This window comes from Sycon ciliatum, chromosome 1 (assembly GCF_964019385.1).
Source record: "Sycon ciliatum chromosome 1, ocSycCili1.1, whole genome shotgun sequence".
Lineage (NCBI taxonomy): Eukaryota > Metazoa > Porifera > Calcarea > Leucosolenida > Sycettidae > Sycon > Sycon ciliatum.
Genome location: NC_088643.1, coordinates 72,607,910 through 72,628,220, shown reverse-complemented (window position 1 = coordinate 72,628,220; position 20,311 = coordinate 72,607,910). Strand labels below are relative to the sequence as shown.

At 48.0% G+C, this 20,311-nt stretch overlaps 4 protein-coding genes across 4 annotated transcripts; 2 read left to right on the top strand and 2 right to left on the bottom strand.

Annotated features, from left to right (window-relative positions):
- Nucleotides 1-103: 103 nt before the first annotated feature.
- Nucleotides 104-466, top strand: LOC135806958 (prefoldin subunit 1-like). The gene has a single exon (XM_065321086.1). The coding sequence runs from the start codon at nucleotides 104-106 to the stop codon at nucleotides 464-466; it is 363 nt and encodes a 120-aa protein (XP_065177158.1).
- Nucleotides 467-2,457: 1,991 nt separating this feature from the next.
- LOC135806943 (TM2 domain-containing protein 1-like) lies at nucleotides 2,458-3,021 on the bottom strand. Its single transcript, XM_065321085.1, has one exon. It carries the CDS (start codon nucleotides 3,019-3,021, stop codon nucleotides 2,458-2,460), a length of 564 nt encoding a protein of 187 aa, XP_065177157.1.
- Nucleotides 3,022-3,732: 711 nt separating this feature from the next.
- On the top strand, nucleotides 3,733-13,547 carry LOC135805311 (DNA polymerase kappa-like). The gene is made up of 9 exons (XM_065319331.1): nucleotides 3,733-4,813; nucleotides 5,874-6,005; nucleotides 6,519-7,340; nucleotides 8,159-8,461; nucleotides 8,751-8,919; nucleotides 9,233-9,636; nucleotides 10,344-10,491; nucleotides 11,010-11,073; nucleotides 12,947-13,547. The coding sequence occupies exons 1-9, from the start codon at nucleotides 4,115-4,117 to the stop codon at nucleotides 13,044-13,046; spliced, it is 2,841 nt and encodes a 946-aa protein (XP_065175403.1). The 5' UTR covers nucleotides 3,733-4,114; the 3' UTR covers nucleotides 13,047-13,547.
- Nucleotides 13,548-13,999: 452 nt separating this feature from the next.
- LOC135805312 (long-chain-fatty-acid--CoA ligase 5-like) lies at nucleotides 14,000-18,948 on the bottom strand. Its single transcript, XM_065319332.1, has 2 exons — nucleotides 18,124-18,948; nucleotides 14,000-16,539 (listed from the first exon to the last, which is right to left on the bottom strand). Exons 1-2 carry the CDS (start codon nucleotides 18,578-18,580, stop codon nucleotides 14,756-14,758), a joined length of 2,241 nt encoding a protein of 746 aa, XP_065175404.1. The 5' UTR covers nucleotides 18,581-18,948; the 3' UTR covers nucleotides 14,000-14,755.
- Between the last annotated feature and the right edge of the window lie 1,363 nt (nucleotides 18,949-20,311).

Below are 20,311 nucleotides of genomic sequence, written 5' to 3'. Positions count from 1 at the left end.
GTCCATTTTTAAAGCTTCTTGCAGCTTGACCGTCTTGTTTCAGCGTTTGCCTTTGTACTGTTTTCTAGTGCAGGCTGAACAATATTGCTCTTGAGAAAAGATCATGGCAGACGCGGAACTGAAGAGAGCGTTTGCTGAGCTTCAGCAGAAAATGGTGGAGACCGAGCAGAGAATGCGAATGGCTGACGCTCAAATCGACGGACTGAAGCGAAGTGTAAAGCGCACAATTCTCACTAAGCAGGAAATCTCTGGTCTGCCCGAGGGAACTAGAACCTATGATTCTGTTGGCCGTTGCTTCATCCTGCGACCTGCTGATGACATCTCAAAAATGTTAGATGATCGTGTGAAGACGAGTGAGGAGAGAATCAAGACATTGGACGAGCAGAAAGGGTATATGGAGAAAAATGTGAAGGAGAGTCAGGAATCCCTGCGGGAGTTGGTCAGACAGAAACAGTCGAGGGCATAGGCTGTACTGTGCGTCATGCAGCTGCTGTCATTTGCAGAGGCAGTGCTGTTGCGTTGCGGGCACGATACCTGTGCTTTAGTGTATAGCAGTGAGGAAAGCACGGAATCGCAGGCAGGTGTGCACAGAATCATATTCGTTATGCGGTGTACTGTATCATGAGTCGTCCATATTCTCAGCCGTACCGTTAGCGTCTTCACTCAGACATGGACAGTCACTTGACTTCAACTAACCCCGCAGACATGCCATTGTTCTGTGGGTTTTGGTAAATATTTTGATTCCAATGTCTCTGCGAACAATTACACATGCTCGCTTGTACATATGAAATTATCATTCCTACCGTTGCCTTGCTCGGACATGGACAGTCCCAGTACCTCAGTTAACCCCATCTGTAAGCACATCATCGTTATGAGGGGCTTAGCACATCTTTTTTTAATTTCTATTTCATGTCACGCATTTGCCTAGCCTGTACATATGAACATATCATTGTACAATAATTTTAGTGATAAAATGTGGTGTTGCCCACTTGCCACTTTGGTATCTTCAGCCCAGAAATCGGTGCCTATTTGTAACTGTTTTCTGGCACGTATGTGTGTGTGGGGGGGGGGGGGGATGTTTGTGTGTTTTGCACCCACTTTGTCTGTGCTCGTTCGATTTTGTTGTTACGCCTGTCCCAGTGGAAAATCATAGCAGAATTTCTCAGAAAAGGCGCGGTGAAATCAAGGAAATTGCGGTGAATTGCGGTGAAACCCAACCAAACTTGTGGCAGTCGACATACAGAGAACAATGCCGATTTTCATATCACAACACTCATATAGTCTTTGTCAGATACAGTCAACTTTGCTAATAACGACTGCGGATATAACGGCAATTCGCGAATAACGACAGCATTTCCATGCCCAGAGCAAAGTCCCATCTAACTGTAATACATAATTATAGTGAGACTTCGGGCATAAGGACACTTCGGGAATAAGAACACTTTTCTGATGCCCCGCCGAGATGGCGAGTGTCGTTATTCGCAAAGTTGACTGTACATGATTGTATAGTCATGACCTGACATCATGCATGATCACTTCAGAAGTTCAGCACTGCTGCACATCTGTCTCTGAATACGTCATGGTTTCAGTGCCCCAATCGTGGATTTCAGCTTAATTTCTGGGAATTTAGTCTTAAAAGAACGGTGAAATTGCAGATTTTCGCATGGCCATGTTATCTCGACTTTCCACGAGAACAGTGGAGCTACCATGAATGCGGTCTGTGTCAACTAGCAATTGAGTAGTGGGGAGGGTGCAGGTGCTGTACAGGTCATGTGACTATACAGCATCACACAACAGACGTGCTTTTAGTTTTTCGACATCTCCGCCATTTATTGCAAATCCACCAGGTCTCATTTTTTCAGGCGCCGAAACTTACGGCAAGATCAGGGAGCCCTACACATACCGTATATGTAGGGCTCCCTGGGCAAGATAGATCATGAATGACAAACATATAACGCTGGGAAAAATGTGTTCCAAATGTATCTGAAAAATATGAATTCATGATGCACCGTATTAAAAATTGCCCAAAAGGCAAAAATAAAAGATTTCTACAGAAAGCTTCCAATTTCATCATCGGCACAGTGTAGATAGAGACAAATATTGTACAGAGGGACACGGAACAATTACAAGAGCAGAGAGATATTTTAGGTGCTAGAAAAGAACAGGCTCGGACTGAGCTGTGCTATGTACATGCAGGCCTATTTTCAGCAGTCGTAAGGGAAATAGTGTCGATTCGCATGCGTACTAGCAAGCAAGAGTTTGAATAATGAACCAATATCAACAAAGACGTAAACAAGAATTGCCATCGGGAATATTTACAACACACCATTGGTAGAGCAGCAGCAGCAACATGTGAGAAATAAAGACTTGAAACTTATAAGCTGATAGATCACAATATTCACACAAGCCTCAATGACTAATCTGTTAGATCAGGAGAGCAGTCCACCACAACTCGGATCATGTCATGTGTGGATATGTCTCAGCGTTGTGCCGTAAATTAGTTGTGACCGGACCGTAGAAGTCGATGTAGTAGTCTGAACCGTCGGCTGGGCCCACAACCTGTGCTGCTATAAGCACCATATCCACCAGCTGGCCAAGCATAAAGAATCCAAATGTGCACATCTTCAGGAGGCCAAGTGCTGGATAGCCGAGGTACATCCGGTCCACGCCAAACATACCCAGGAATGTCAGGCCCACTGCGGTCTTGTAGCTTTTACCGCCGACATGTCGGCACGAAACATTGCGGAAGAAGCCGGCTTCTTCTCTCGTTTCATTGCCGTCAAACAAGCGACCATTACAATAGGTCCTGGGTGATGGAAAGCATGGTACTAGCACATTACGCTCCTTAGTGCAGCCTTCAGCAGCTTGAGTTTTAGAGTCAATCATGGGCGGCAAGCACTGAAACTGCCCAGGCAGCAGATCCTCGCAGCTCACATTGTGTTGGTCATTTTGAGCAGCTACGAGAGACACATTTAAAGCTACGAAAACACACAGCAACGAGCAGATCGCTGCCACATCCATAAGTCTTCACTCAGCACTTGTGAAACACAAATTCCACGACCACAGTACTGTGCAGCTGTTGACTACAGTTATTGTGATAGTCTGACCAGTAGCACTTCTACTGTTCTAGTGTTGCAAAAGCTGAATTTGATCTTATCCGAAATATATTGTGGCGAGGAGCAAACGCCAGAAAGATGACTAAGAAACAGTACCAGCCTGCTGACCAAGTCAAGTGTTCTTGCAACGACTACGTAGACTTGGTCAGGGTTTCCAGCAGCTCCTCCACGAAGGACTTCTTTGTGATTGGCAGTACTGCCACAACTCAGGTGAGAAAGAAGAAGAGGATGCAACGAAATCGCTGACGTCATGACGAACATGAAATAGAAAAGGGCATTCCCCTTGCAAGCTTCACGTTCACGCGTGGTCTCAGTGTACACGTCTTCTGTGTTCCACGTTTTAATTTTTGAAAAGTACTAACATTACAAGTAATAGTAGAGAGGTTAAGATGCACGTTATTTCTGACGTGACGCGAAAGTTCAGTTCGCGTTATTTGCTCGCACGTCGAAAATCAACGCGAGTGACCTGCTGCTCACGTCGAAATTTGGAGTTTTACGCCAAATTTGACGTGAAATTGCGCGTCACGTCGGAAATAACGTGCATCTGAACCTCTCTAGTAACTGTTAGTTGCCTGAACGTGAACCCCGCGAAAGGACTTGGATTATGAATCCTTGTGCACGTCAGAACATGTTTCAGAAGCATTTGCAGACTACAAATTAGTTTGAGAATGAAAGCTACTCAGATGGTCTCTACATAATCAGAAAATAATTGTACTAGTAATAACTATGCGAGCTGCATTGAGGCATAATATGTTGCAGTAACCTGGGTCAAATCAGAATGAGCTGAATGAAACTGAATTTTTGTAGTCGACAATTCTGTCAAGTCACCATGCATATGGGCAGGGTCAACAGAATCATGTTTGATTAATTTCACCAGGCCTGAGTTGACTGTATGCAAGTAATTAGTTGAAGTCTGAAAGCTGCAGTGAGTGTGTAGTATATTGAAAGAGTGAATTAGCAGGCACTAGCACTCAGTAGTAGTAGTTACTTTGTGCTAAATGGACGACTTTGAAGCTGAAGAGGATGAGGAGTTTTGGGCAGCCACTTTGGAACAGCTGGTGGATGGAGCAAATGTTCCTTGTGAGCAGATTGAAATCAGAACTGATGATGATGCTGCTGGTTCTCATATGCAGAAATCAACAATAACATGCTCCACACTGTCGACACAAACGGATGGCCCGCAAGCGACGAAAAGCACAGCTAGTACGGGTGTTGGCGTGGGTAGCTGCACCAGTGGCAGTAGTGGCAGTGGTGGCAGTAGTACGTTGCAGCATAGTGGGACAACTGCCAATCAAGAGGAAGCCGCTGCAGGCACCGAAGGCGATGACTCATCACGCTGGCGCACGGCCCTGAACACGCATAAAGCAGGAATGCAAGGTCTGGACAAGGAGCACGTTAATCAGATCATTTACGAGGCGTCGAAGAATTCACTTTATTACCAGAATGAAATGAAGAAGGAGAAGGTTGTGGAGGAGCGTGTCGCAAGGCAGCAGCAGGAGCTGGCAGCCGTAACAGTGTCAGATCGTAAGCTAGCCACCCAGCAGGCTGACGCGTACACAGCTCATGTGGAGGCTAGCCGTGACCTCACGCGACACGTGGTGCACATTGACATGGATGCATTCTATGCTGCTGTGGAGATTCTGGATCAGCCAGAGCTGGCCGACAAGCCAATGGCTGTGGGTGGCATGGGCATGCTTGTGAGTAGATCTCCTCTGTTTCTTCACACACACACACACGCACGTGCACACACGTACACATACACATACACACACACACACACACACACACACACACACACACACACACACACACACACACACACACATTTGACCATTTGACGCCCATCGCCGGAGGCGATGATAGCGATGCTACAGCAGAAGTCATAGGAACTTGTACTGGGATTGCATCATTCAATAGCTTGCAAGGTTGAAGAATTGACCGCCACTATTTAGCCTGGTCGACACCACACAACTATGAAGTGGCTTTTTCTGGCCAGCGAATCCCTACTTCTTTGTCATATTTCATTTTTTTCCCCCACACACATCACACCACATACTCATGCCCTGGCTGTTGGTAACCACCCAGGAGAATGAAAGAAAAGTCAGGAGGAGTCTGAGAAACAGAAGAAAGACGTATGTGATCATAATCGTCGGGAATCGAACCCACAACCTCTGGAAATCACTGCACATACCACTGCACCGTATGGACACACACCACCACACACCACACACACGCACACACACACACACACACACACACACACACACACACACACACACACACACACACACACACACACACACACACACACACACACACACACACTCTCTCTCTCTCTCTCTCTCTCTCTCTCTCTCTTTCTCTTTCTCTCTCTACGCACACATGTACAGGTGAGAGCTATGAATGTTCCATGTGACCTGGCCTACATCCAATCAAATGCGAATACAATGAAAAGGCGTGCTACTCTTATTTCACAAGCAGAACAACAGCACCGGACAGCACAACACAGCAAAGAAAATAGACAAAGTTGTGAATGAGTAACTGCATGCATGCCGTTGCCACAAGTCATGCACCTGTCACATGTGCTAATGGGCTGTCGTAATAAATTAATACAAGTAGCGGTTCATTGTTGTCTGGTGATTGGCCGAATAGCCATGGAACTCATGAGTAACAACGAACATAGTATAACCTTGTGCCATTGCAAGCTTGTGTAAGTCACATGTTCTTGTTGTTTTGCTGTTGATTATTGGACCGCAGTCGACCTCCAATTACGTGGCTCGCAAGTACGGTGTGCGCGCAGGCATGCCGGGGTTCATTGGCAAGAAGCTGTGTCCAGATCTGGTGCTCGTCAAGTCACACTTTGATCGCTACCGGACTGCAAGTCAGGAGGTGAGCAAGACTGTGCTTGTTATGTTGTCATGTGTGTGTGTGTGGGATGCATTATGCTGTCTGTTGTAGATTTGGCAGCAACACCTTTTAGTTATGGTTAGGCTAAATTCACTAAGCCCATTGCGCATTGGGAGGTATGAGTAATGCCTGTGAGTACGCTGGGACCAGGAATACACTGTTCAACACCCCACACGACCATGCCCGGGTGGCTGTATGGGGGTGTTTATGGTGCGAATTACGTCATTGCACAATGGGCTTATTATGCTGCACTGCTGCAGCTGGTAGCAAGTCGATGCTTTGATTTTGTTTGCTTTATGAGTCCTCCGTGGTGGTGGACGTTGGTTTATAGTTTACCTAACTACTCCATGCACAAACATGGCCCGATGTTGGCAGTGCTGTGGCTGTGGTGTGCTAGGGGAATTTTTGTCAAATAGTTGGCAGCAAACAGAGCAGACCTTCTAGTACAAGCATGTTTCCCTGTATCTTTGCTTTCATGCTGTCCGTATCTGTCAGGTGCGAGCTATTCTGGCAATGTATGATCCTGACTTTGAAGCAGTCGGTTTGGACGAGTCCTTCTTGGACGTGACAGAGTTTGTCGAGCAGCGGCAAAGAGAAGGTAAAATCCACTCGTACCCGATAGAGCGTCCGGAGCCCGACAAATGCTCAGGCGTGAAGCAGTATATCATGGACGGTGATGCCTTTGCCGGTGGTCACGATCAACTCGTGTCTAGCGGAGCATCTTGTAGTCAAGGTGATCCTGCCGTGCACCAGCCTAGTGACATAGCAACAACAAGCTCCGTGACAACAGCAAGCTCCATGGCAACAACAAGCTCCATGGCAACAACAAGCTCCGTGACAACAGCAAGCTCCATGGCAACAACAGGCTGCATGGCAACAGCAAGCTCCACCAGTGCCACTGCTACCTACTGTAGCCGGTCGCCTGAAGTAGATCAATGCTCTGCTGATCCCGGTAATGTAGCATGTGATTTACCTGCTGGTGCTGGTGGTGGTGGTGCTGCTGCTTCTGCTAGTGAGAATGCAACGGAAACACATGGTGCCTCGTCCGTGGAGGCTTGCGTCGGCGGAAATAGCCGCTGCCAACCCGTTGCCGGAGCGCAGCGGAAGCGATCGTTCGGCAATAGCCTCGCCGATGTGCTGCAAGAGATCATATTTCGTGTTCACCAGCACACGGGACTGACGGCCAGCGCCGGCGTTGCTGCCAATCGGCGTTTGGCCAAGATAGGGTCTGACCGGAACAAGCCCAACGGCGTGTACATACTCCCGAATGACCGCGACGCCATCTTATCCTTCATGAGAGAACTTCCCATTCGCAAGGTCAGTGTACTATCCCCTCCCCTGTTAGCTGACTGAATGAGTGTTAGTGTCCGCTTGCTTAGGTACGCTTACTTACTATACAGCTCCATCGGGCATGTACTGTTGCGCTAGATGAAATCCGACCCAAAGTACGAAACCTGCGCCCTGGACCAGTTCCGATTTCATTACATGTGTTCGTCCAGCAGCATTCACACCACTTCCAGGGCGTCATGGGCCTTTCACTTTGGGTCGGATCATTTCACCCGGCAAAACTGTTGTTCCGGTAGATCGTTGCGCAAATCTGAACACTGCGGTGTATTTTAATACCGCAGTGTTCAGAGTTACACAGATATACTGCAACTGCAAAGTAGGTGTGCCATTTGACGCGTCGCGCTCTCTGCGTTCTACCTGTCATGACCGGACCACCATTCTACAGTGGGAATTGTCCTTAGTATGTCCTGCAGGGTTGACTCCTCTGTGCACGCGGGGAGTTCAATGGCTATCACTGACTGCAGTTTCCAGTCATGACAGCTTCTGCTTTTGTCCATGTTCTTTCAAGTGCACACAAGAGCTAGCCATTATTCCACTGGTGCATGCACATGTACATGTACAGGCCATGTGTTAGGCAGGACTGAAACCAGGGGAGATGTAACCAACATTTGGTGGAGATGGGTGAAAATGCTTATTGAGAATCCTTGATCTCAAATTGCCCCGCAGCACCAGTGCCTTGTGTGTATTGTACATGTGTGTACGTGTACTGCCTGCGTTGTGTACATGTATTGTGCACGTGTGGTCATGTGCTGTCTGCTTTCTGTACATGATGACTATGTGTATGGCAGGTGAACGGCATTGGCAAGGTGTCGGAGCGGCTCCTGAAGGCGCTCGGCGTGAACACGTGCGGCGAGCTGTACGAGAAGCGTGACCTGCTGTGGTTGCTGCATTCGCCCGGCACAGCGCAGTACTACATACACATTTCCCTGGGACTGGGCAGCAGCAGTGTGTCGTCGGCCGACGACTACCAGAGCAAGAGTGTCAGTGTGGAGCGCACCTTCCGCGAACTCAGCAAGCCACAAGATCTGCTTGCCAAGTGCCGAGAGCTGTGCGAGAATCTTGCCGAGGATGTTGAGAAGGAGAAGATGGAAGTGAGTAGGGGTAGTGGCACAATAGCTATACACCACTGCCGTGTCGTTCTAGCTATACACATGTGCTGTTGATTTACATCATTTGTTCTATTCTTCCTGACCTATCTTTCCTGACCGAAGTACGGGGTGCATTCACGATGATAGTTCGCCTATGTTGGTTCTGTAGTGGACATTCTGCATATCATTAGTGAAATTGAGGGTTTGATTTTATTGTGTTTTCGTCAGCCACTGGCAGTGTGACCTCATTACGCTTGTACTTGTGTCATACCTTGTGTACTGTTCTGTGTAGGGCAAGACTGTGACTCTCAAGTTGAAAGAAGTGACGTTTCAGGTGCGCAGCCGAGCCGTATCCTTTCCTTTGCCAGTGTCGTCGGTCGAGGCACTCTTCTCTGCAGCGTCGTCGAGCTTACGCTCTGAGATCGCCGCCACTAAAGGACCACTTCGCCTGCGCTTGATGGGTGAGTTATGTGCAGAGATGCCTTGCATGTTCGTTTTTGTTTGTTTGTTTGTTTGTTGTGGCTGGTGACCAGGGAGACATAGCACCAACGATGTGCATTTCAAGATCATCCCTGGAGCTGATCCCATTGATGGCTACTGGGACCAGAGTTCACCTGTGTGTAGAGTTGAGTCATGTTAATTGTTGTACTGTCATTGCTGGTGTAATGTACAGTGCTCTACCTGTATACATACTAGTATGATGTCGGCGCTCATGTACATGTCATGTACATGTATCTGCATTCTGGGCACTTGTCAACGGTGCCTTTTTCTCAGGTGTTCGCCTCTCCGGTCTGCAGCGTGTCGAGAAGAAGCAGCAGATGAGCTTGACAAGCTTTGTTCGGCGCCCAGCAGCTACGTCTAACAAAGGTCCGTCTCAACCCGTGAGTACCGATGCTATACTCTTGTCGGATGCAACTGATGCCCCACTTGACGATGGTATGGACGACAGTGTCAGGCAGCAGCCGAAGCCAGAGCAGCGGCCAGAGCCAGAGCCATCCTCACTAGATTCTGGCATTGGCTTGTTGGATTCAGCAGCGATGTCTCCCCTTTCGGCGATGGTTGATGAGACAGAGTTTAGCTTGGAGTCTGATGTTCCCTCTGAATGGGCGCCGGGGATGGAGCCTATGTCTGAGGCCAGAGATGTCACTAATTCAGCGGCAACTGCGGAAGCTGGAGCGGTTAGTGGTGTGTATTCTGAATCCAACTGTTGTTGTTGACTGCATGACTGCACCCTTCCAGTATGTACTCTGGCTTAGCGGTCGTTGAAAAACTTGTTGTCATCCCTGAAACGGGCGTTGTTCATTTCATGCTCTGACACCTCTCCTCTCCGGAATGAAAATCCTATGCATGTACAGTGTTGGTTGATTTGCCCCCTGCCTACCCCCCCCCCCCCCCTGCCTGCCCCCCCCCCCCCTGCCTGCCTACCCCCCCCCCTGCCTGCCCCCCCCCTCCAATGAATGATGTTCGTTTCAGGGACTACAACAACTTTTACGACGACCCCCCCCCCCTTAGCTTTGTGCCATTGGTGTTGAATATACTACAGTATCCCTTCCAGCAGCTACTCAGTAACTCTGGCTTAGCTTTGTGCCGTTGGTGTTGACTGTATCCCTTCCAGCAGCCAATCTGGCTTAGCTTTATGCTGTTGATGTGATGATGTGCATCACTGCGTACTGTGCATAGGCTTGACTGACCCAGGCATGCGTGAACTTGATTATCATACTTCAAGTACTTTCAGCAACTTGCCAATAACCACACTTTTCTCATGCACGATTGAGGGTCGTTATTCGCACGGTTGACCGTACTAGAGTAAGGAGATGATGGTGGTGAAACCAGCCAGCTAACATTGCGCGCACAACTGTGTCTTGTGTGTGTTGATCTTTTTCAGAAACCTGCGTCCAATGTGCAATGCCCAGTTTGCCAGAAGTTCGTCCATGCCCTCAGCAATGATCAGCTGAACGAGCACATTGACTCCTGCCTGAACCGCTCCACTATACAGAGCATGGTTGCCGAGCAGTCACAGACTTCCAAGGGAGGTGCGTTATTTCTTGCCCGCTGCATCACTGGATGTTTTATTTCGGACAGTTCAGTGCTGCCTTGACTCTGGCATACTTTTTTATCTCAAGTTGCCATGGTTATTGCAGCTGATGGTATCTGGGAGTGTTCACCTACCGTAGGTTGTTTGTGAGGATATCTGTTTACGAAAAGCTTACCACTGGAGCAAGTAGAGGACTTAGTCTACCGAACCAGTGGTTCTCAGTCTGATCAATAGGTTGCTTACACAATACAGTAATTGCTAGAATCCCGGGCTTGTTCTACTAGTAATTCTCCTAGGCAGGAGCAGTCTGGTCAAACAAAGCTGTGTTGAGCTGTCTTGCTCTGGGTCACTCTGGCTTGTTCTGAATGCACATGCCTCCTGCATGGGTTTGTGGTGTGTGCATGGTTCATTGGATGTCTGTATGGTCTCTCTCTCTCTCTCTCTCTCTCTCTCTCTCTCTCTCTCTCTCTCTCTCTCTCTCTCTCCCTCTCTCTCTCTCTCTCTCTCTCTCTCCAGCTGTTCGGTCATCAACACTTTCATCCTCTGGGCCCATGAAAGCAGCCAGTAGACCTCAAAAGCGGTAAGCAGAGTCTCATTGGGACTGCTTTTTGGGACAGTTTTGATAATGACTGTTGTAACACGGGTGTTTCCATCATAATACGTTTACTGGCAGGGAAATGTTCACTTGAAAAGATACTTCAGAACTAAATATACTAAATAAAGATACTGCCTATCATTGATTTTCCGCTTGGTCCTTTCAGCACACGCAAAAAAGCTAGTGTGAGTAAAACCTGCTAAAATACCCTTTAATATGGCCTCACTCTAGCAGTTTTGCCAGAAATTACTTTGGTAAGGTACAGTAAACCCGCCCTAATCCCTTGGTGCAACGGAAACTGTCCCGATATGACAGGATTCAGCTTGATCCAGGGATGCAAGTTGATCCACAGGACGTCGGTGCATGAAAAGTTGTTCGGTCAATGCAGGATTCTGCTTGGTACAGGGTCCGGCAAACACAGGTTTTACTGTACTTCGAAGTTACAAGTATTTGTCACCGGAGTGCCTCTTACATTCTGGTGAGTACTGTTTCTCGTGCTCTCGTGTTAAAATTATTTCGTAGAGCATCAAGAGAGCAAGACCGGTCGCTGGTCACCGAGTGAGCGTTGTTTTATACGGGCAGCACCTGTTGAGTGGCCTAGATGGACGCCAGCTTGATACAGTACTGTACTCACTAACTGCATGGATGGAGAACACCCAGTACTGGCAGCAGTACACCCAGCACTGGCAGCAGTACACCCAGTGCAGTTTTGTTTTCTCAAAGTAATAGTTAGTAAAAGTTCCAGCTCAGAAAGCGAAACAAAAAGAAAGAGAAAAAGCAATATAAAATTGAGGAGGAAAAGAACTATGAAAGAAACGAAACAATAAAAATCAACGCCGGGCAGCAGTATCTCAGGCCAACACTCAACAGGTAGCTGTCTTAGCGCAGTTTTAGGGGGCTAGGTGACAGTCATTGGCCACTAGAGCCAACGATTCCGCCACTGCTGCATGTCAAGCCCGTTCATCCACAGATCGAACTCAATGTCCTCGGAGGCTGGCATTAGATGAAGTCACTGATGAGCGTATCATTGTGAAAGAAATCTTGGAGCAGATCTAGGCCATCGTTGTAGAGCAGGGCTCCTTCTGCTTGTCTGAAAGCAGGACTACAACCCGTTTCAGAAACTATGATAGCCTCCGGTTGCACTGAACATGAGAGGCAAGAAGGCGGCCTGCTCAACTACTCGCACCCTCTCCTCGTTTGCCCGCCTCTTCTCTTGCTCATGCCTGGAGAAGGTCAACGCCGAGGGATGAGGCTTGGTTCAAACGAGCATGTGGGTTGAAAACCCGGACGTGACAGAGGAACTGTCACTTGGTTTGCCAGCCATGTGTGACGGCTGAGTACACACGCTTTGCAAGCGGCCATGTCACATTATAGCAACATGCAAAGAAGTGAAGGGTGGGAGAGCAGGGACACTGATGAGACTCGAAAACTGACTGAGGAAACAAGAAAAAGAAACGACAATAAAGAAAAATATCATGCTATATTTGCAACTGAGAAATGTTGCGAGAAATAGAACCCTTTTCTCAAAACGTACTACGAAGTATAATTATAAAGTACACGTAACTGATGTCATATCACAGACACAAGGAACTTCCGAAAAGAACGAACCACTGCACGAAGAGAGCTGCCAGGAGTTCAGCCTGCCATGTGATCAATGAGTTGCCATTGTCATGGTTGTATATGGCCTGACATCTGGTGTGTGTGTGTGTGTGTGTTTGCGTGTGTGTGTGTGCATGTGTTTGCGTGTGTGTGTGTGCATGTGTTTGCGTGTGTGTGTGTGTGCATGTGTGTGCATATCTGTGCGTGTGTGTGCATGTCATTGGGCATGCTTTCCTGTTCATGTACATGAATAATTCAGACGGGCCCCGGGCACATCTCAGTCTGCTAAGCGGAAAGCCACCAGTCCTGCGACTCCCACCCTGCACTCCCTATGGTCTGCACGTTCTAAACCAACTTGATAACTGGTACGCAGATGATGATTTCACACAGCTAATTACAACACTTTTTATTGTAGGAATAGCCTAGAATTTATTCTCCTTTTTAGAATGGTGCCTGACCACCTACGGCTTATTGTTCTAGTTGGGTTCTTCCACCGTTCTATCTGCACATCTATGATGTGTACGTTGTAGATCAGACTTGAACTACTGTTACACTTGAGAAAATTCCCCCTCTGTCTGTCTGTCTGTCTCTCCCTCCCACTCTCAATTACTATTCCCAGCTGGCTGGCCAGTGCAGTAGTGAGCTGACTTAGAAATCGTCCACCATCATAGTTCTCGAATCTATTCTAGCAGATGGCAGACAGGAGTTCTCGCCGTGCATGCATGCCACCAATGGTTCATCAGCACTACAATCCCCCTCCCCCAGAGCGTACAACTCCGCCATCAGTGCTGTCCCGACGCAGTCGCCTGTGAACGGCATTTTTCAGATGCCCTCGTACGCTGGCAGTGGGCACTGCTCAATCTGATCCCGTATAGATGTGTTCGATCAGAGACGTGTACGGATAAGAAGCATTGGATTTTCTGTATCACATGCATGGCCGATCAGCTTGGGACAGCACACTGCATGTCAGAGCTACACACTCCTTCTGTAGGGGTTGTGTGCTCTACTGTTTGCAGTTGCCATGGTACTTTCCACTGCTGCAGTGTCGCCACTTTCAAGAGCATGTGTGACTGGGGCTTTTGCAATGCAGTTCATGAAAATGAATTCTTTGTTGTTTTTTTCTTGCCTGAATGTGCTGGGAGCACAATACAACTGAAGCTACAAGTACATGTACATGTATCACCAGTAACTGCTCATACATCCACTCACATTGTACATGCATCACCAGTAACTGCTCACACATCCACTCACATTGTACATGTATCACCAGTAACTGCTCATACATCCACTCACATTGTACACGTATCACCAGTAACTGCTCATACATCCACTCTCATGTAACTGACGCCATGTGAAGAATATGATTGTATACACAGACAGTAGTAGTACATCACCATGAAAAGTCATTACGTAATACTTGATGTAATAGCATGGTTGAGTGGTACCTAGGCATGATGAACAGCTTCGTAATCATAATCAGGTATTGCACAGTGATTCTGTGAGTGGTACGTGGGATATGTTCTTTTCTAAAGAGTTTTTTTTTAAGCAACACACCACCGTGGGCCTGTAGTCCTTAATTAACCCACGTTCCACTGCGGGACAACTACATGCTACACGGCTTGTGTTGCGTTGTCCGCCACCTTAGATGTGGCGTATTCGATATAAAGCTGCGCCGGAGCCGGACATCGAGCCTGCGTTTTGTCCAATGAGCAACGCTGTGTGTCTACAATAAATACAGACTGGGGTACTAGTGGCCATGAAGCTGATCAGAAACATGCCGTAACTATGACAGATAAACTGGGAGGGAAAAGGGAGTGGCGGCGGGGGCTAGCTAGCTCATTTTCAGCACCGACACTGCCAGAGCAGGCTAGTTGCCAGTGTGAGAAATTCCTGCTGGTTGATTCAAGTACTACATTCCAAAGGAAAAAAGTGCATGGTGTGTGCACTAGCTCTGACGCAGCGCAATCTTCCGCCGACCCTCTCTTTCACCGTGTATTGCGAGTACACCACAATGTTGTTTGAAGCAAAGTAGCAGAGGGCTCTTTTTCTTCATCGGAATGGTTGCAGCTCAGCTCTTTTTCTTCAGTTTGGCATACATCTCCTGAATGACCGGGGCAAACTTCTCGGTGACATCCTTGCGACGCACCTTGAGCGTTGGCGTGACCAGGCCAGGGGTGTCTCGGAACGGCGTCGGGCTGAGGAAGATGGCGTGCGGCATCTCCTGGCTGCTGAGGCCGTGCGCGCTGCAGTGCTCCTTAATGCTGCGCATGATCACCTGGTGAACGACGGTGTTCTGGCAGAGATCGACCAGGTCCATGTTGCTGAACGCCTCGCTGTGCTTGTACCCCATGCCCGTCGTCAGCCAGGTCTTCAGACCCTTTTCGGACGGCACCACGATAGCCACGCACATTGCGCGCGACGACGAGCCGTAGATGAAGATGTCCGTGATGTAGGGCACTTCCTGCAGGATGGCTTCGATCTTCTCCGGTGCTATGCTGACGCCGTTTGTCAGCCGGAAGACGTTGCCGATACGATCAACGATCTCCAGGGTGCCGTTGGGACGCCATCGGCCGATGTCACCGGAGTGATGCCAGCCGTTCTCATCACGCACACCGTCGTAGTGAGGTCCGTCCTTCTGCCATAATCCCATGCACACACTCGGACCCTTGATGCACACCTCCCCTTTGCCGTAGAAGGCGTCGTAGCCCATGTCGGGTACAGACGTGAGCTTGATGTGTGTGCAGAGCATGGGCCTGCCCACATGGCCGTGGGATGTATCTGCAGCCAGGGAAAGCGTGCCCGCCGATGCAGTCTCGGTTTTGCCGTACGCTTCGATGACGTCACACGCCATGAACACACGCAGCAGCTGAGCGGTCTTGGCCGACAAGGCGGCCGAACCTACAACAATGACCTCGATGCGTCCGCCCATTCTTTCACGTATGGGTCGCAGCAAGAGCCAGTCGACTAGCGTTCCCTTTGAGCTGTAGCCCTGCTTGACGTACCCCAGCTGCCAGCGCACTGCCCAATTCAGGAGCATTGCAATCGGCTGCCATCGCCTGCCAATGGTACCGTGGATGCTGTCGACCATACCGTGCAGAACAGACGGCACTGTCACGATGGTGGTAGGGCGTAGCTGCTGCATGGACAGAAGCAGGTCCTTCATAGTCGACTTGCCTGCGTAGTACCCGATGCTGCCGCCTAGCTCCATAGCGTACAGCACCACGACCCTTGGCATGATGTGCGCTACGCCGCCGAAGAACATGAGCACTGGCGGCTGGATGGCGTAGGAGCTGAGAGGCTTGCCGACGATGTCTGCACTGGCCGTGGCGATAAGGTTGCGATGGCTGAGCAGGACCCCTTTGGGCATGGAGCCCTTTCCGCTGGTGTAAGATATGGACGCAATGTCGTCTGGTGTGGCGGGGGACACAGCGCACGGGTTCTTCTTGCCAGCCTCCTCAACTTCATGCAATAGTCGAATATCAATCTGCAGCTCTCGGGCCTCCTCAAGTGTTTCTTGTGGTAACGAATCAAAGGAGACAATCGTGGTGGTGCCTATTGATTTATCTTTGCATATTTGCAGGAGAGCTGCAATCTTATCACCGCTGGACAGTATGAGCATTGGCTGTACTTCATCTAGAATGTGCTCCAGGACACGATGCGACGCTTTGTACATTATCGGCACGGTGATCATGTTGAGACGAAACGCTGCATACTCGCTGATCGTCGTGATTGGCCGTGTCGACCCCAGTATGGCAATGCGCTGCTTTTCCTTGCATCCCAGCTCAGCCAGACCAGCACTGATAGTCTTGACTCTGTCGCCCACTTCTCTATAGGTCAGCCAATCGTAGCATTCTGTACAACACATACACACACATCAAAGATCATAGTAAAACAACGAAAATAAAGGACAGGTGGGTACAGAGACAACAGCATGTCTGCACATTGGGCGCTTTCGATTACGCATTCTGGATCCAGGTTTTATAAATCTCGAATGAACAGAATGAACGGATTGCGGCTAATATACGAACGGCTACACGTAAAAATTGTAAAAGGAGATCACTTGGGATCATGTACGATCCCGTAAACCCTCGCACGCATGTGGACATAGCATGGCGTGTACGTCAAGTGCGTCAATTCTGGCGGGGGAATTAGCAATTCCGCCCTCTCTTCAGAATTGCCTTCGGTCGATTCTGATGACGAAATTTGTGTAATCGAACAGAGCATCCACAACTAATTTTAGAACTGACCGAATTGTGTGTTATAAAACGTGCCCAATGACCAATGCTAAATCCGGTCGGAATACTCAAAACCCGGCCGAAACTAATGGTCCATCTTTTGGAGAAATAGACACCAAAAACAGAATTGGAAGAGCATTCCATACTGCATGGCAAAAATTATTTCTTGGAAAAGATCAACCGTTGACCCATTCATGGCCAAAAGCAAGATTATCATCTTCTTCTGAATAGACTGTAGTGTAGTGTGCTACGCTACTTGTACATGTACGTGCCACTAGCTGTACTTGTGATTAGACTGCACACAAGTTTGTGCTACATGCTGATCTACGTGCTGATCTACGTGCAGTGATCTACATGCTGATCTACGCGCAGTGATCTACGTGCTGATCTACGTGCAGTGATCTACGCGCAGTGATCTACGTGCTGATCTACGTGCAGTGATCTACGTGCTATTCTACGTGCTGATCTACGTGCTGATCTACGTGCAGTGATCTACGTGCAGTGATCTACGTGCAGTGATCTACGTGCAGTGATCTACGTGCAGTGATCTACGTGCAGTGATCTACGCGCAGTGATCTACGTGCTGATCTACGTTCTGATCTACTTGCTGATTTTGTCCAAATCACGCTTGAAAATAGGTCGCCTTTGAAAGTTCACCCACAGGTGCTCATCGTCGCCGAACAATAATATTTGATGCCTGGCCAGCTATAGGATTGGCACTGGCTTGTACCAATGGGAGTTCGCCATATCAGTGTTCGTCCTAAAGAGGTTTGACTACAGACTACAGTGCTAATAATAATAATATCTTTATTAGGATGGCTCATAATGATGCCATGGCGGTGAGTCAGCGGAACCACTTATGGGCGATATGTATGCAGCGCGAGTCGCTAGTGCAGCGCTGTGCCGCGACTTTGTTGCCAAAGCCTCTCAACTGATGATGCACTCACATAACCTATACTTGGCATTCACTGGCTGGCGTTCATAAGCAAATCCGCTGACTCACCGCCATGACATCATCTCGATTCATTTGCATAGCCTCTGGGCAGTCTGGGGCTCTGTGTTTACTTGAACAAGTTGAAGTGGTTGACTGATGCCGTGATGGTATGTATCATGCGTTGGCATGCTTCCATACTTCCATTGCCAGTCTTTCACTCACAAATTTAAAGTTTTTTTAGTATTCGTCTAACGTTTACCAGGTTACCTTCTCCGTTCGGACATTTTTGCTGGCCAAGCATCCGCTTATCCCCATTTGTGCGAACAGCCCGCTCGAACCAGCTAAACACTGTCCTGGCATCCTCGTGCAAATACTCCAGGAACTGCCTTCCGCCAACACGTCTCCGCCTGCTGCTGTCGCTCTGTGACTGCCTGCTAGCGTGCCCCGGTGCTGCTGCTGCACCGTCCGTAACCGGGTCACGGTCTTGGTGAGGCGTTTCCGTCTCGACCTGGTCTACATCGATGGTTGTTGGTGCCGCTGCTCGCGCTGGATTGTCATCAGGATCAGGGGCATCAGGCGTAGCTTTACCCGTTAGCACCACGCTTTGCTTGTCCAGCGGGATGCCTGCAGCGACAAGCTTCCTGGGCCGCCAGCGGCGAATGAATGACATAAACGCCACCACTAGGATGGCCAGAGCGGTGTAAGAAACTGTGGGAAACTCCATTGCAAGCAGCAAAGCCGTCTTCTGCGTGCCAATGCACGACGAATTCTGCGCTGCACTCGCACTGTACTACAACCACTAGGCACTAGGCCTGCCCGCCTTCAAAAATTCTAGCAAAACTACTGCATTCTGCACGCCGAATCCGTGGAAACAAAAATACATACTTCTCGCTAGAAGATATCAGTGCCAAAGAAACGTATTTCTCCGGAGATGTAGATCTACAACACAGTACTACTACTATTGTACTACTGGCGGGCACTCCGTTGCAGCCAGTGATACAATAATATCTAAATATTTCTGTTTCAGTAGATAGCAAAATGAAATTCTACCCAAGGAGTCGCCAAAATTATTTTTATACTACAGACAGTCTAGTATTTGACGACGTCCGGGTCCTGATACTACCGAGTACCGGTACCCTACTGTAGGCGCTAGGCAGTGTAGGCCTTTAGGGCCATAGCCTAGGGCCGAGCCTAGCCCATCATGTCATTGTGTCATCGACACAGCTAACGAGTTACATAACGTCGTTACGTATTACGTGTACAATTATGTACTTACAGTCATAACAATACAATCTTCACTGATAGAAACTGAACAGACTACAAAATGTACAATCATAATACTAGTAATCAGGTCTACAGTACTCAGTGGATCCACGTGGCTGTTGTTGTGTTGAAGAGTGTTTGTTGACACTTGATCAAGTGTAACGACGTTCCGTTGATGGTTAGTGTAGGTGACGTGTGTGTCTTCAAAGCGATCTCATCATCAGCTCTTCGCGGCCAAGTACTTGTAAGTACTGATACTGATAACTTACTTGCCAGTCTTGGCTAGAACTCAGTGACTACAGACAGTCATACATACGTAGTCTAGTCCACAGTACTTTGTAGTAACCAGGTAACGTGGGTGTGTAAATGACATTGCACCCGGCTGTACAGAATGTCTAAAGTATATTTTTATAGTGTAAAAAGGCGACGTGGAGACAATAATCTTAATAATAATGCAATGAATATAACTAAATGCGCACTCATATCACAACCATGGGGACGAATCATGTATTCCAGAACGTTTTCTTGTCACAATTATCAATGGAATTCGTCACTAAAGAGAATGATGAAACTACAATAGGATCATTATACACTTGCAGTGGAACAGCGAGGATACAAGCATAGTAAGAAAAATAGCACAAACCTAGGAACAATTTGCACAGGTAATAAACTATAGGTGAGGTGAGAAATGATAGGAAATTCAGCAAGTGCAGTGTGACAATGGACATGCATGTGCAAGTGTGTGTGAGTGCGAATTTACTGGAATAGCGTAAGTGAGGTGACATTTTCTTTTTGTTTACAAAGATGTGGATCACGAATGCGAATGTAGACTGCTTCTAGAACTTTCAACTGCTTGAAACTACTTGCAGAACGAACAACACTGAACCAAGAATCATCATAACTTTCACGACACACGGGGTTAGACAACAAATGCATTTTTATAGTGTATTAAAATTTTTGTCTCCTCTCCGTCCCAGACACACTTGGTTGTGATTGCATCATGGATTCATGATACATCAATAAGTAACATCATACTATCAAAAGTATCTCTGTCACCAGCACATCCTATAATATAATAGGAATTGGTTTCTGGCTAAAGAATTTCGCTAAACAACCTATGCAAAATGATGAAAATGGGTTTCATGAGGTGTTAGGAACTGTTTCCATACACTTCCGTACGAATAATCCAAAT

Excerpts from the sequence above, each read along its gene's own strand:
- LOC135806958 (XM_065321086.1), top strand. The coding sequence starts at position 104 with ATGGCAGACGCGGAACTGAAGAGAGCGTTTGCTGAGCTTCAGCAGAAA.
- LOC135806943 (XM_065321085.1), bottom strand. The coding sequence starts at position 3,021 with ATGGATGTGGCAGCGATCTGCTCGTTGCTGTGTGTTTTCGTAGCTTTA.
- LOC135805311 (XM_065319331.1), top strand. The coding sequence starts at position 4,115 with ATGGACGACTTTGAAGCTGAAGAGGATGAGGAGTTTTGGGCAGCCACT. Across the intron at positions 8,462-8,750 it reads TTGAGAAGGAGAAGATGGAA|GGCAAGACTGTGACTCTCAA; the intron begins GTGAGTAGGGGT and ends TGTTCTGTGTAG. Across the intron at positions 8,920-9,232 it reads ACTTCGCCTGCGCTTGATGG|GTGTTCGCCTCTCCGGTCTG; the intron begins GTGAGTTATGTG and ends CCTTTTTCTCAG.
- LOC135805312 (XM_065319332.1), bottom strand. The coding sequence starts at position 18,580 with ATGGAGTTTCCCACAGTTTCTTACACCGCTCTGGCCATCCTAGTGGTG. Across the intron at positions 16,540-18,123 it reads AAAATGTCCGAACGGAGAAG|AATGCTACGATTGGCTGACC; the intron begins GTAACCTGGTAA and ends TGTGTTGTACAG.